This window comes from Anguilla anguilla, chromosome 11 (genome assembly GCF_013347855.1).
Source record: "Anguilla anguilla isolate fAngAng1 chromosome 11, fAngAng1.pri, whole genome shotgun sequence".
Classification (NCBI taxonomy): Eukaryota; Metazoa; Chordata; class Actinopteri; order Anguilliformes; family Anguillidae; genus Anguilla; species Anguilla anguilla.
In genome coordinates, this window is record NC_049211.1 from 11,937,851 (window position 1) to 11,954,482 (window position 16,632).

General features: G+C 48.2%; 1 protein-coding gene across 5 annotated transcripts in view; it reads left to right on the forward strand.

The window, feature by feature from the left end:
* kcnab2b (potassium voltage-gated channel, shaker-related subfamily, beta member 2 b) overlaps positions 1–16,632 on the forward strand; it is a 110,480-nt gene that overhangs the window by 33,800 nt on the left and 60,048 nt on the right. For 3 of the 5 annotated variants that reach the window (XM_035381546.1, XM_035381548.1, XM_035381549.1), the window contains exons 2-3: positions 2,545–2,685; positions 4,904–4,945. In XM_035381546.1, coding sequence (XP_035237437.1) covers positions 2,609–2,685; positions 4,904–4,945 — 119 coding nt within the window. In that variant the 5' untranslated portion in view covers positions 2,545–2,608. Of the gene's footprint in view, positions 1–2,544; positions 2,686–4,903; positions 4,946–14,467; positions 14,799–16,632 lie in introns of those variants that run through there. The other 2 variants (XM_035381550.1, XM_035381544.1) reach the window with 2 other exon arrangements.

Sequence of the window (16,632 nt, forward strand, 5' to 3'; positions counted from 1 at the left end):
AGGGAGATGAGGAGGGGAGTGACGTGGGAGTCACGAGGGAGGTTGTAAACCAGACGTGCTGCTGCATTCTGGATGAGCTGAAGGGGTCTGGTGGCTGATGCTGGGAGGCCAGCCAGGAGGGAGTTGCAGTAGTCCAGACGTGACAGTATCATGGCCTGGACCAGGAGCTGTGTGGAATAATTGGTGAGGAGTGGTCTTATTCTGCGGATATTGTACAGGATGAACCTGCACGACCGGGTAGTTGCCGCGATATTCTCAGAGAGTGCCAGCCTGTTGTCCAGCACAACTCCAAGATTTCGGGCACTCTGCGAAGGGTGTAGGGGAGTGTCTCCTAAAGAAATGGGCAGATGAGAAGTGGGAGAGGTAAGAGAAGGAATATGGAGAAGTTCCGTTTTGCTTGTGTTGAGCTTGAGCTGGTGTTTGGTCATCCAGCTCTGGATGTCACTCAGGCAGGCGGATATGCGATCGGAGACCTGAGTGTCTGTGGGAGAGAAAGAGTAGAAAAGTTGAATATCATCTGCATAGAGATGATATGACATGCCATGGGCGGCAATAACAGGGCCAAGGGACCTAGTATACAGAGAAAAGAGGAGGGGACCAAGGACAGAGCCCTGAGGGACCCCAGTTGTGAGGGGACGAGGAGCTGACACTGCACCGGCCCAGGCAACCTGGAAGGAGCGGCCGGAGAGATAGGACGCAATCCAGTTGAGGGCTGGTCCGCAAATTCCCAATTCTGTCAGGGAAGACAGAAGTGTAGGATGGTCAACGGTGTCGAAGGCAGCTGAGAGGTCAAGAAGAATTAGGACAGATGAACGGGATGCTGCGTGTGTGTGTGTGTGTGAGTGTGTGTGTGTGCGCGACTGCGCGTGCGAATGTGTGTGTGCGTGTTGCAGCTGATTTGGTGTCGTCCATCGGTACATTTTCTTTTAGAAGCTGTGCTGGTATAGAAAAGCCATTGTCACATGACCTTCATCATAAAGATGAGACCCCATTGACAGGCTTGGAGATTTAACACCATCCTTATTACACTGGAGCTACACCCCTGACATGTGGAAATTTACAGTACCATAGATTTAACGTCCACCTCATTGTACAGGAGTTACATCTTGCTGTACGTCTCAATTTACAATAGATTCAATAGATCAGAAGCCTCTCTGGCATGTGGATATTACAGTAGATTTAAGACCAACCCTGCTGTACAGGAGCTACACCCTGTCACATAAAGATTTAAGACGGATTTAATGTTAGCCTTGTTATACAGGAGCTACACTCCCAGCCCACATAGAGATGCACAGTGGATTTATACTCATGTCTCTGGTTGGGGTACCCCTGACTCATGTACAGATTTACAGTACATTTACACTCATGTCTTAGTTTGGGGCATCCCTGACTCTGTTCAGATTTGCAGTAGATTTACACTCATGTCTCAGGTCGGGGTGCCCCTGACTCAGTGATTTACAGGAGATTTATTCTCGTGTCTCGGTTTGGGCGTCTGTTTTGCATGCTTGCCTTGCTGCTGTCTTCCTCACGCTAAAAATAGAGGTGAAGTCACTTGCTGTAGGCGTCTTTCGGCAAATTTAGCAACCGCACAGCATCAACAGCCTTTCACTGTGCGAAACCTTAAGTGCCAGTCAGGCGCAGAAAGGCCTCACTTCCTTTAATCTCTGATGGAGGATGCACCGCGCTGCGGCAAGGGCGGGGCAAAGCCAAACGAGGACACCCTGTCCTTTCAAGGGGATATGCTGTCAACTTATTGGGGGGGTGGGGGGGGGTTCTGCCCTGAGAAGACAGTGGAAGACTCCCTTTGCCCTTGCCTTGTGTGTGTATGTATGTGCGTGTGTGTGTGTGTGAGCACCCACTGCCTTAGCATTATTAGGATGTGTGTTAAGACTGGTGCTGTGCAGAGTCTTAAAGAGCTTGATTATGTAGGGCTGAACATTAGCATGGTCTTACATGACCTGTGTGCCCTGACCATTCCTCAAGCATCTGGGACAATAATGCATCCCGATCCGTGTTGCATCTGTAATGAGGGAGGCAGAAAGCTATATTTTCACATTGAGCCTGTTGGAAATCATCAATGGCATGGGCTGGTAGTAGCTCATTTGAGATTCAGTGGTGTTTTCATGTTTTGAACACGGTCCTCGCTATCTCTAGAGCACGATACGCAGTTCTGCACCTTGAGTGAGAAAGACAACATACTAGTGTGAGATAATGGCACCATCTACTGGTAAAAATTTGGTAAAACCACTTTTTTGTTTCCCAAAGTCAGTTTTGACCTGGTATTACACCACTGGATAAATGCAAATGCCTTTATTTTCCAAATGCCTTTAGTTATTTTAATGATGTTTTTCTACTGTTTTCTTTTTTATTTATTTTACCTTTTAGCCAGATATATTTATCTTAGAGAAATATTTCATTCTTATAGGAGAAGTCATAAGTATTTGATTTCTGATATGGAATGGATAATTCCTTAAAATGTGTTTTAACCGTATTTTAAGAGGTCTGCCTCTCCCTGCCTCCTGACTGAGTGCTGTGCTCTTTCAGAGGCCCTGCGAGGTGAGAGTGAGACCCCCTGGCAGGCTGTCCGCACCAGCACCCCCCCGCCTCCATGTATCCCGAATCCACCACTGACTCCCCCGCTCGCCTCTCCCTCCGACAGACCGGCTCCCCCGGCATGATCTACAGGTGAGAGCATGATCTTCAGAACTCAGCGCTGCCTCTGTCTCAATCAGCACACTTTCGTCTGTATAAGGTACCCCTTTGCGTATGAGGAATGGTGCATTTTTAATTTACTGTAAATAACTTGTAAGTTCAGTATATTCAGGTGAGGTAAAAATACTTCATCAGTGAATTTGTTTAATGTGTGAGATACAGCCTACAGTGCTTGTAAATAATGTGTAATGAGTGTGGATCATTAATTCATTAATTACTCTGGAAGTGTCTTTTCATATCAACAGTCCAGTTGATATGCTAGATTTTAATTAAATATTTCTGGTCTGGTCCAGTTTGGTGTTGCTTTGTAAAACATTCTGATGAGCAATATATTGATTATTGCAGTAAATCCTATGGGGTTATCAGTGATAGGCTGTACAGCAAGTGAGTCTGTGACCCATTAAGACACACGTGCACCACACCATTCAGTGTAAATATTTAAGAAACATGTCAGTTCACACTCAGGATTGCTTCCACTTCCTTAAAAAAAAAAACATCTAGTCGTAATATTTTAAACAGTAAAGCATATTCCCCTATTTTCTGAGAGCATGTTGTGGGTTGTTACTTTGGAAACAAGGCGACGTTGGCCCACAAGATAACAAGCAATGAAAGGAAAGGCGCTATTTGATTTACTGTGAAACCCCATTATAGCGCGATCACAGAGTTCCACATTCTAAGCCTCGTAATCCACAGATCGGGCTTTTGTGAGACGCAGACCAAGACCAGCTTAATCTCTGGGCTTTAAATGGTGACCGTGTCGCATTTAAACGCAGCTCTGCCTTCACAGAGAGGAAGAATAAAGACCAGGTCAATGCATTTTAGCTGCTTGTTGCGATGCTGATGACAGCTGAGGCAAAAGTAAAAAAAAAAAACCATTGCGACATGATGGACAGATTGCTTTAAGGCTGCTCTATTCAGTGGCACGCGCCCCGATCTGGCTTCAGGTTGACTTAGAGCATCACCGTGGTTACCTGAAAAAGTAGCCCAACCCTATGCGTATAAATCAAGGTCGTGTGATTTCAGTCTTAATCCCTGTCACTACTGATATATGCTTTCAGTGCCAGTCTCAGTCTTCTCAGGTATGCCATCTACCAATTACAGTGAAATAAGAAAAGTTTAAACAATCACTGAAATGCAGACATACTCAGTATCAATAGGCTTACAGTCTCAAAGAATTATCCATACGCAATCATATATTCTTTGCATGCAGTGAAATATTAGATCATTAACAATTGAGTTCTCAGGAGAATGGAAGCAAAAACTTGTAGAAAACAAAAAACCTTTAGTGTTAAAGACAAACTGTATGCACTAGATCAGACAGAGCAGGGATAGCAGCAGCTGTTGGCTTGTGACTCAGGCATAAGTGAGTCCACCCTTCATGGTTGGAAAGAAAGAAGAGAAACTTAGAGAACCACCTACTTCAATAGAAGAAGAGGCCAGTTTACAATGGAATAAGATAAGAGTTACAGTAGATGAATCACTTTTATACTTAAATTACATACACTATTTAAAATTAAAACAAAGAAAACAAAAGAACACTAGCAATAACTTTATAAGTTTATGGTTTGTATGGTTTTAAAATTGGGCACAGCGATTTCGAATGACTCCATTATAACGCGACCCCGCTTTTAAGCCGATGGAAATTCATGGACCCCGACTACCACAATGCAACAGGGTTCTGCTGCGTCTGTGTAAGATCGTCCTCGTAATTTTGGTGCAGGCTCTTTCTTTACCAGATGCACCACTAGGGGGTGGCATAACCACACTGACGAAAACAAGGAACCGCTTTCGATTAACTACACAGATTTATTGTTCTTACTTTAAGTGCTTTCAGACCCTGAAAAATGATTTGTAGTTCTAGCTATTATAAAAAATATGCTTTTGGTTGCATGTTTGACCTGGTAGTAACAAGATCCAGTGTGTGACTACACCAGTGTCTAAAGGGGCCTCAGGTTTATTTTCAGTGTGTTGTTCATTATGTCACTGCAGGCAGGCTACTTTGTGTTCCTGCTTAAACTGTGCTGAAAGCAGGCTGTCTACGTGGGTCGGCTTCATTTCTATCATTGATCTGAACCTTGCTGATTGTGTGTCTGTGTCTAACCCATTTCCTCTTAGTGCAGAACTAAGCTTTCTCTGTCTCTCTCTCTCTCCTCTCTCTCTCTCTCCTCTCTTTCCTTCACGCTGGCCGCAGTGCTCGGTATGGGAGCCCCAAGCGGCAGCTGCAGTTCTACAGGTACCCCCACTTTTGCTGCTTGCTGTTTGAACCCCAAGCCGGCGCTCGATGCTGTGGCTCCGTACCTCAGTGCGTGTGTGTAGCGTGTAGCGCGTAGCGTGCGTGCGCGGCTCTCGCTAACTCACCGCGTGTGTTCTGCGTGGCCCCTCTGCTCCGCGCGGCGTCGCCGGTGTCTAAACGGCGCCCGAGCGCCGCGGAAATCCCGCGCTGCGTTTTCGCTCCTTTTACGAGCGTGCTCGCCGGGGTGGCGGTGGCTATTAAAGACGGGGCCGTGCTTTACGAGCTCTCCGCCTCTGTCTCAGGATAGAGTCCCCTGACGTGTATGTGCGTGTGCGTGCATGCGTGCGTATGTGTGCGTGTGCGTGTGTGTGTGTGTGTGGTCGGTCCAGGCTCTCTGTGTCCCTCTGCTTTCTCTCTGGAGTTGGACCTGCTCCAGCCCTGGCCTGGCCTGGCGTCGGTTGGCCATCAGACGCTCACGCGTGAGGAAGGATGCAGTCTCGGGACCTCTGCTGAGCAGATGAATGTCAGATGGAAGGGTTTTGTTTTACAGTATCAGATGCAGATGAGAGATGTATAAATGCACATACGTGCGCTCCAAGGTCTGTGTGAGTGCGTGTGGAAGGACAGCGGTGTCCTCTAACTCTGGTATAATGGTAAATGAATCCACGCTGACCAAGACAATGCTGATTCTAATGCGATTTTTGAACCGCCTTGTGCCTGCGATCTGTCCTTAATGCAAAGAAGTGAGCTTCAGCACGTTTTCACAGGGACATTTAAACGCACCCTTCTCTTTGTCCCAGGTTTAAACAGAGGCCTTCCTCTGCAGTGAAATGTTGAATTTGCGGAGTTGTAAATGTGGAAAATGAACACCCTCTGGGGTGTGGACGTGCATTGTGCCTCGACAGAAGGTTACACCTTCACAAAAAAGCACTGCGGTTTTTAAAAATGGTTTAGATATTTAGTTTCTGTCTGATGCGAGAGACGCGTTAATGAAGCTACGGAGAAACTGACTGCAGTGTGGAGAGCTTGAGGGAATGGGGGGGGTGGCGAAGGAAGGTCGCAGGCAGGTACGCAATGCTCCTGTTTATGCCAGTTTCGAGCGGGATTACGTTTTTTTCCCTGCTTGGTCTCCAGGGGAAACGGGGCTGCTTTCTGCTGATACACTTCTGAAAGCCCTGACGGTGTCAGACCATGGTAATGAGCGCTCTATTGATTTAGCATTTCCCCTCCTCGCTACCATTCTCTCCTTTTAAGAGCGAAGCTCTTCATCTCCCCGAAGAGCCCGGCCCGCGATTCATGACCCCCTCCTCGGGAGGACCCGGCCTCCCCGCGGGGGGGCGGGAGAAACTGCCGAAAAAGATGCTTACCCTTTCTCAGCCGTTCTGCAGCGGACTTGATGGTAATCTGATGTGACTCTTGGGATAGCTAAGCGCTGAAATTCTATGCTGCTTTTCACTGTCCAGGGTATCTGTAACTAGCATTGACACACATGCCATTTCAGCATTAGTATTTGTGAAGCAGCGAAGGCCCTAAGTCTTCCCTCCATTTTCACTCCTGCTCATCTCACGGCCTGTATTGGGTGATACTTTTGTTCTTCACTCTGGGGTTTGCTGCGTTCTGATTGGTCTACACTAATACCGGGCCAATGGGGTTCTTAGAGTTGTGAAACCTTCGTGTATGCCCTCTCGGTGGCCGGCATGTGTGATGGCGCCCCAGCATAATTAAATGAGGCTCAGTGTTTTATATGGTGTTGGGGTGATGGTGACATCACTGCTGAATGGTCTGCCCTCAATAATTGGTGATGACAGTCTTCAGGCATGCCCACCTGTCATTCGCCGTTCAGCGCAGAAGTGGACATAAACGCTTTCAGGCTGGTTCATTACTGCACGTCCCGGTTCTTTATCTTTACTCCAGAACACAGTGGGTACATGGCTGCGTCTCTGGTTATACCTCTTGGTCCGTGTGCTCTCCCTGTATGTGCATCGGTATGCATGGCATTGCTGTTTGCTATGGTGTGAACTTTTGTGCCGTGTGTCTTTCTGCTCTTTGCGGTAAGTTGAGAGCAGCTGTTTGTCAGACAGTAACAGTGCACACGTGCTGGGCCTGGAAGCTAGCGCCTTGTTTCGCCTTGAGTGTGTGTGTGTGTGTGTGCGTGTGGGTGTTTGCGTGCATGTGTTTGTGCTTGTGTGTGTGTCTGTGTGTCTGTATGTGCATATGCGTGTGTGTGTGTGTTTCTATATGTGTGCGTGTGTGTCTGTGTGTATGTGCGTATGTATATGCGTGTGAGTGTATGAGCATATTGCAGTGGGTGCTGTCCCAGTTAGAGAGGAGTTAGCCAGGAGCTTTTGTCCTGCTTTCAGGTGCAGAGCAGACCTGTGTGCTCCATTAAGCACAGACCACACTCTGTGACTGAAGGGGAAATGAGTTATACAGGGCATGGTTTGAGTGTTGTGCTTTATCAGTTATTGCTCTCTTACCTTCTGATGTAGTGGTCAGTGAGTGTCTAGGAGTCAATCGACCTTTGTCCTCAACAAGAATTCAAAGAATTCAAGTTCAGTTCAGTTCTTGCTTTAACCTTTTTATTCTGTGCCTATGTGCAACCATAATTGCTCTTGTGAATGTCATACAGGTTGAGCAGTGTAACAGTTAATTAGTTTGATAATGCAGCATATTAAAATAGCAGCTGTTCGTGGTGAGCTGTTCGCGTTTGTGAGACCGGCAGTAAAACGCAGTGAGAGCTCTGTGGGGTTATAAAAGCGCGATGCGAAAGACCCAGGCTCAGCCCTGAGAGCACAGGCAGCACCGACGCAGAGCGCTAGCAGCTCACCGCTACGCTAACAGCATGGATAAAGAGTGAATGGAGCAGCCTGATGGGTTTGTGTTGTCTGAGGGATTTTGGTAATGGCCTCGTGTGCTCACGTCGCAGCCTCAGTGACCGGGCGGCACTGTATCCCTCTGAAATCTGTCTGAATGAAGGCTCAAAGCTGCATAGTCACAGGAAGCTGGACGGGGAGGGTGCTGTGTGGTTTCCAGAAGCAATTCCGCCACCAGTCGAGGGGGAAATCGGTAAAATGACAGGGATGCTGGGTAATGTAGGAGTTTATGGCTATCGACCCGATGCTAACATTACGGCCTATATGATGGACATTTATGATGCGCCAGAGAGGAGATGCATTTTGTGCACTGCTGATATTAAGTGAATTAATGTTGAGCTCAGAAAGTGGCCTAATCATAGTCGTGCCAGCTTCTTTTATTTATTATTTATTCTATTTTATCGCATTTGATACCAGGCAAACTCATAAACAAAGCTGTACAGAGGCTGTAGAGTCATGCTATCTGCTTAATAATAAGCGAGTTGAAATATACTGTTATAAAAATAAAATTTTCTCCCTTCACAAAATCTCGCATCTGTCCCTTCACGTCCTAACATGAATGTGGAAACTTGGTTGCAGGTATCATTTGTGCTGTAATAAAGTGAGGTATCAGCATAAGTCAATATGAGGAGTCAATTATTGATGTCGGTCCAGAGTGACTTGCAACTCCAACACAAGTGAAAAATGAGGGGTTGCAGTGTTGCCAGAGGGTGATAGTGTAGTCTCAGAATCAGTAAATGCAGGAAGTGCAGACTCAATTGACAACTTGTTAACTACCCAGTTGGGCAGTAAACTAATAGGCCTAATTAGTCATGCTAACAAAACTGCCGTGATAAGCATTAAACTACATTATACAAACAAGGGCAAATTATCCCAGGCTCTTTAAACAGGGAAACAGTGATACGCAGGTTGCCCAGTTCTGAATTTTTTCCCCCACTCCCGTTGGGTGCAGAATGTTCATGGATGGGGGGGGGGGGGGGGGCATTGCTGTCTCCTTTGCTGTACCGCGTGTCCACGCTGGTTAGTGCGGCTCGGTGGGTGTACTGGACCTCTCTCAGTACCGCGAGCACACTGCACACAGCAGGAGTGTGCTCACGGGAGGCCTTACTCATTTGCATGAGCTGGACTGCGTGTCCACGCTGGGTAGTGGGTGTGGTTCAGGGGGTACCGGACCTCCCTAACTTCCAATGAGCCCTCCTCATTGATCCTGCTTGGGTGGGTCTGCTGGGAGCTCAGCCAATCGCATGCTTTCCTGCGCATAAGCGGTTCCATTCCTATATGTGCTCAGTATCTCCTTCAACATAAAGTCTCTGCCTCTGGTTCTTCTGTTTTTGCTGAGGTGATGCATACATTCTACACATGTTATGCTTTCTATGGTGAGGCTCTGGGGTTGTCTGATTTTGAACAACCACTTGAAGCGTGGTGGTCTAAGTTCTTGTAGTTCCTGAAACAGGCATGTTGTAGTTCCTGTGCTCTGTTGCTCAGTTGGTGGTGGAACAGTAGAGGGTTTGGCCTTGGTGTGGTTATGTGTTCTGACTGCTGACAGGTAAAGCGATGTATCTGCTTTTGTGGCGTCTCGTAGCTTCTGACAGGTGTAGCACATGCCTGTGAGGTGCACGCACGTTCACATGCGCGCATGCAGACATTGAGCTCATTACAGGCTGCCGCCGTGCTGTTTAGCATCGCCTCCCAAACAATCAAAAGCTTTTAGCACAAAAGCTTCTCTGAATAATTTAGGACCGGTATTATTTGCTGGGCTTTGCAAAACATGCTTGTACTGAGAGAGGCGTAAATGGATTTCCTCTGTGAGTGTGATGGAAGGGAGGCGGGAGGAGGGAAGGGCCTGAGGAGAGCTCCGTCATTCGCTAATTGGTTTAGGCTTCCTGGCGAGGCACGCCCTGTTTGGGTGGAGGAGGAGAGGGCAGAAAGTTATCGCCAAGATCGCCGACCGCAGTCCCGTCTCTAAATTAGCAGCGGGGCGCAAAATCCGTGACCCATGAGCCGGCCCCCGAGAAACCGGGTGAGTTTGACTGTTGAGCAGGGAGGGAGGCGGGTGTGCGGGAGGGGGGTGGGGTGCTGCTGGGGGGTGCTGCATGGAGATGCTGCCCACGTCCCGTCCCGTCCCGGACTCCTCTCCCTTCCCGAATGGGTGCGTGGCGCATGGCGCTGGGCTGGCTGGGGCTCCCCTTCCCAGAACGCACCACACCACAGCGCTGCAGACCGCTCAAACCCACCACACCGCTGGCTTTTAGTCACTAAGAAACAGGAGGGGGGGGTGGAGACAGGCTTCTAAAAATAGAGTAGTTTGTGTGTTTGTTTCGGGTTTTTCGTGTTTTTGCTGGTCCTGAAGGTGGAGTCGGTTGGTGCTGTAGAAAGGAGGGACAGGGAAGGCTTCCTGATGTTTGGGTAACCCGCAGGTCATTTCGTCTGGGTTTTGTGTTTGTTTTTTGTTTTTGCGGCTGGGCAGGATGTATGGGGTCGAGGGGTGTAAAACGCAGTATTGCCTGGCTCTGTGGTGGGTGGTATCTCAGGATACTTTGGGATGATGAGAGGGGAAGCTGACTGTCCCAGCAGGAAGCTTATCAGAGAAATGTCCATAAGGGTAAAATACCAAGATGAGACTTGTGCAGAGGAAAGGATTTGGTTACGAATGCTGGTCTTGTTTTAAAAGTAGATATTTCATTGGCTGGAGTGACATGCTGTCCGTGTTTTTTTTGGGTTTGGTTTTTTTCCCCCCCTGGCAGGTCATCTTTAATTGTACTGCAGATGTTAAAAGGTGCTGTTACTGTCTGTATCTCTATTCTTTATTGTGCCATGTGGCCTGCTGGTTTCTCTAATGTAATGTAATGTCCCTAATTGTCACAATAATGCTGGACATGAACAGAGCATCACTTCCTGTTCAGGACTCCTCTGAACCGCAACAAAAACATTGCCTCATTTTTCAAAATGTCTATCAAATTATTCGTAGAAATCGAAAGTTTCAGAACTTAAAACAAGCTCATGAGGTGATGCCTGGGCTGTTTTGCCTTGTGATTTTCGATTGAATTTAATTTCTGATGCGTGCTGGTTTTGAAGACTATTTGATTTAGGTTGTTTACGTGGTCATTTTGTTCATATTTTGGTAAGCCTCTGTACCGGAATGGTAAAAGGAGAATAAAAAGCACTCATTTAAGACTCATTTGGAAACTACATAATCCTTTGTAAAAAAAAAAATTGTTTAACACACATATTCCTGTCATTCAATTTCAGTGCTATTTTGTTTTCTTTGCTCAGGAGGAAATTAAAGTTGGTCTTATTTTGATCTCTTTATTCCTGAGTAGAGGACACTTTTGGAAGAATCTTTATTTGACTTCAATATCTTTGCACTGCAATATTGTCAGCATACGTCTTATTACATCTATACCTTAGGTCCATACCTTTATTTCTACTAGCCGCCCATTCCTTATAAGGTTTTGATTATTCTTGAATAATCAGATATCTTTCATGGTTGTGTGGAGGCAGACAGTGTGCTGTATAAAACGTTTTGAGGGGAAATGATTTGCCTATTTGTAATTATGTGTCAGTACTGTGCATATTATATGAAGAATTGAAATGCATCTCATTTGGCCAGTCGATCCTCATAATATTTCGGTTTCATTTAATAAAGAAATTTTCAAACACAAAATGTTTTTTTTACCTTTATTTAATTATCTATTACTTTGGTCTTATATCACTTTAACGATGTGGTTCATGCTGTGATTAACATGGATTCAGTTTATCTTAATCAGGGCTAATCTCAGGACATTTTTATGTCACGTAACAGCCTTATACTTACAGCATTCAAGGGTGAAATCATGTAAAGCCACATAGGGGCCTTACCAGGAACTACTGACAGAGCATCGAATGTGTGAATATTGTACTGATGTTAGCCTATGCAGACAATCGCAGCTTGCATCAGCTTACACTGCGTATCTGCCACACTAAATGGTTTCAGATCTTTAGAAAAAGTGTAATATTAGACAAAGGGAACCTCAGTAACAGCCATGTTACCCGTGTGGAAAAGTAATTATCCTCTTAGTTATTCAATTAACCAATTAACCAAATTAAATTGATAATTAGGCCTATATTGAGCTTATTGAACACAGCCCGGCTTGATTGCAGCCAGGCCTGTTGAGTCTGGCTGCAATCAATCACTCATATTGAACCTTACCATTAGAATTAAGTAATCATCACAAAGTTTCTCCAAGCACGATCAAAGGAAATTCCATAAGAGATAAGAAAAAAGTTAGGAAGTGTTACAAAGCCATTTTGATCCACAGTGACAGCCATTATCTCCAAATGATGAACACTTGGAACAGTGGTGAATCTTCTCAGGAGAGGCCGAACTGCCATATTCTCTCCAATGGCACAACAACTCATCCAGGAGGTCACAAAAGATTCCATAAGAACATTCAAAAAACCTACCGGACAGCACTCATGACTCCAAAATAAGAAAGAGACTGGGCAAAAATGGGATTCGTGAGAGAGTTGCAGCATGGAAACTGCTAACAGCTAACCAAGAGAAACATCATTGCTTGTCTCATGTTTGCAAAAAAAGCACCTGGATGATACCAAGTATTTTGGGATAATGTTTTATGGACAGATGAGTCAAAAGTAGACCTTTTTGGGTGACATGGGTCACAGTAAGAATATCATACTAAGAGTCAAACATGGTCGTGATAGCCTAGTTGATTGGTGTGGGATGGTTTGCTGCCTCAGGACCTGGATGACATGGCAGTTACTTGCCAGAAAATCTTTGAGGAGAATATCTGGTTATCTGTCTGTGAGCTGAAGCTGAAGCTTAATGGAGTTATACAACAAGACAATGTACACGAAAGCACATCCAAGCACATCTGAATGGGTGAAAATAGTGGCCTAGTCAAAGTCCTGACTTGAAACCAAAAGAGTTGTGACAACACGAAATGAACATGCTTTAAAACCTGCCAATTTGTATGAATAAAAGCAGTTCTGCAAAGAAGAGTGGGCTAAGATTCCTCTACAGCGATGTGAAAGACTGATAGCAAATTATAGGAAGCGTTTGGTTGCCGTTAGTGCTACTAAAGGCAGTGCAACCAGTCATTAAATTTTGGGGGCAATTACTTTTTTCACATGGGTGATGTTGGTGTTTGCTAACTTTTTCATTTCCCTTTGTCTAATATTACATTTTTGTCAGGTCCTTGAGGCTAGTAGTTTTCTTTTCTTTTTTAAACCTAATGGGCGTTTCATTGATTTATTAATGTCACTAAATATTTGATTGTCCCAGGTCCCTGAGCAGAGGAGGAAGAATGAGAACTAGCAACACTACTGCCTTTGGGGGCCAGATTTGGGTATCCCTACTACAGGGGGTGACTCTAAACCACACCAGTGCTTTAGCATCGTGAGCCAGTATATAGTGCCCTTTAATAGAAAGTATTTACACACTTTCAGACTTTACTTTCTCTTCCAAATTGAGTAGAAATGCAAATTTTACATGAATGAGATTGCATTGTAGTCGATGTTGCATTCGCTGCGCACACTGTGAGTTGGTTGGGATTTCACTGCAGCCCCTGTCGTGGTGTCTCTGTAAGGAGAGGGGTGGGAATGTGTCCGATAGCGGGCTCTGTTTTTCTGGCGTGCGCCTCTTAGTGTGACCGTCTATTTTTTGACACTCGCACATCGGGGCAGCCCCAGGAGGATTAAAGCTGATTGGGCCCTGTCCGCTTCTCCAGAGATTTGTCATCCAACTGTCCCCTCTCATCGCAATTTAAAATACCTGCCGTGCGCCTCTGCCCCCTCCCCCCTCTCTACCCACCCAATGCCTCACGCATGACTGAATGTAATGCCCCCCCGCCCCCCCGCTATTGTTGCCGCTGCAAATAAAGTTCTTTTGCACGTGTCCTTGGTCAGACTTTCTGCTGAGTGGAGTCCTGGAGCAGCTTCTTAAGCACACAGCCGGTTACCTGAAACTACACGGAAGAGAACTCTCTTTCTCTCTCTCTCTCTCTCTCTCTCTCTCTCTCTCACACACACACAACACACACGCTCGCTCTCTCTCTCACACACACACAACACACACGCTCGCTCTCTCTCTCACACACACACTCTCTCTTTCTCTCTCTCTGTCACACACACACACGCTCGCTCTCTCTCTCACACACACACTCTCTCTCTCTCTCTCTCTCTCACACACACACACAACACACACGCTCGCTCTCTCTCTCTCACACACACACTCTCTCTCTCTCTCTCTCTGTCACACACACACACACGCTCTCTCTCTGCTTTTGTGTCCCTGCCGTAGAAGGGGCTTGGGCAGCTCTGATTACATGATGCATGGCCACGCGTCCTTCCGCCCTCCCCCCCCCCCCCCCGCCGCCCCCCCCACGCTGCCTGGAGCAGGAGGGCTGCTTTTCTCTGAAAGCAGGTGCTATTTAAAGAGATGGCCACGCCCGAGCGGCCGCTGGCTCTCCTGTCCCGCTCCCAGTGCTCTCTCCTCTCGCCCGCCATCCGACACCCTCCGCGCTCCGGAGCGGAGCGAAGCAGAGCGAGCAGCGGGTGTGACCGCGGAGGAGGAGGAGGAGGGGAGGGCGGGGGAGGAGGAGGATGTTCGCCGCACAGAGGAGCGGCGCGTGCGAGGTTCGGGGCGGGCACGCCGCCCGCCGCCTCAGCCGCCAACAGAGTGTCCCTCCCGAAAACCCGCAGATCCCCAAAGCGCCGGCGCCGAGTGGGGGCATCCGGCGCAGCAGCAGCGCCAGCAGCGGGAAGATGCTGTCCATGTCGTACAGCGAGAGCGTGCGCAGCGGCATCAACCGCTTCCACTCGGACCAGGGCCTGCACGCGCCCCGCCCCGCCGACCAGACCGAGCTGCTGAGGCTGCGCGAGGTGCGCGCCGCCGCCCAGGCCAAGAACATGGAGGACTTCCTGCGCATGAACGGCCTGTCGCTGGACCTCAGCGTGTCCTGCCAGACCGGCATGAAGTACAGGTAAGGGGACCCGTGCTGGTGTGCCGCGGGACGGGGTGCGCTGTCGGACAGGGTGTGCTCCAGGACAGGGCATTGGGGGGAGACGAATGCTGCAGGACGGGGTGCGCTGCAGGACGGGGTGTGCTGTGGGATGGGGTGTGCTGTGGGACGGGGTGTGCTGCAGGACAGGGTGTGCTGTGGGACAGGGTGTGCTGCGGGACGGAGCACAGGGGGAGACGAACGCTGTGGGACAGGGTGTGCTGCAGGACGGGGTGTGCTGTGGGACGGGGCACAGGGGGAGATGAACGCTGCGGGATGGGGTTCGCTGTGGGACGGGGTGCGCTGTGGGATTGGGTGTGCTGCAGGACTGGGTACGGTGCAGGACGGGGTAGGCTGCGGACGGGGTGCACTGCGGGACAGGGTGTGCTGCCGGACGGGGTGCGCTGCGGGACTGGGTACGGTGCAGGACAGGGTAGGCTGCGGACGGGGTGCACTGGGGGACAGGGTGTGCTGCCGGACGGGGCACGGGGGAGGTGAGCGCACTGTCAGGATGCGCTTCCTCGCTATGGAGAGGACACACTTGCTGAACGATTGATACAAACCTTAAAGACCGATTCCAGGCTTACCATCTTATAGCTGAAGAAATACCAGCCCTTCCCACCCAATGACTGTGGTGCTGAGTCCTTGGAGCTGACAGGGTAGCAGAGCTGTTTGGGATGGTGCTTTGTGCATAACACACTTGTTGTTGGTTGGTGTACTCCTTGTTTTATGATGGGAGTTAAGCTTCTTGTTAGTGAGAACTTGTTTGTTTGGATTGGGTCGACTTTGAGTGCTGCAGTTCTCCTATTCTGTGACTGTTGGCGGTTTAGTTCTGGTTCTGTTTAGGTATCTTGCGGCAGCAAGGACTCTTCTTGTCCCAGACCCCCACGGTGATGTCGCGGTGCTGCCTCCTGTTTTATTTTTACCCATGTAGGTCGCTGCCACTTCCACCCACCCAAAAGTGACATTTTCCCAAGGACAAATCTGTTGTAGTGCTGGAATAACGGGGCACTGCTTCAGTCACAAAGTAGAATGAATACTTCCATAGGCTTCTGCCTCATGGTGCTTCACTGGGGGGAACACACGCACACACACACACACGCAGCGCGCGTGCCGTAGCACTGTTTATCGGTTGCCGTGTGTTGGAAAAACACGGCGGTGTTTGTGTTGGCCGTTGCCGTGCCCTCTCCGGGGACGGCTGTGCGGGTCACAGTGACACTCCCTTAGTTGGGAGCCTGGGCCAGCTCCCAGCGCCCCAGGATTATCGGCCCCCCTTTATATCAGCCAGGCACGGGGGCATTCTCGCCGTCGCTCTCTGATTGGACGCGCGGCCCCCGCATGGCATTCGCGGTTCCTACGGCGATGCCAGAGAGATCCATCCGCTAGCGTCAGTGTTTACAGAAGAGCTCTTTTCACACATTGAGTGCCAGGTGGTGGTCTGGACCTGGCCTGGCCTGAGCTAACAGTGTTGCTTATCTGCCAACCCCCCAGTCCACAGAACACAGTGAATTTTCCTTTTCTGTTAAACTGCATCAGGCTTGTCTCACTGAAATAAAGTCTCTTTGTAAAGATAATTGAACCGAACCGAATCTTGCAAAGCTGCAAGATTAATACGCACAATTGGTGCTCATGCAAGCACAATACAGAAACAAATTTTCAATATTAAAAATTAAAAATATACGCAGAGTTAGCATAAGGGGAGTGATTCCCAGTGCTCCACTTGCCAATACGCACTGTACTGGTCTACAGAGCGTACAGTATATGCAGCTGGTTTTATTGACGTTATACATAATGTAATTCCTCATTTGAATGTGCT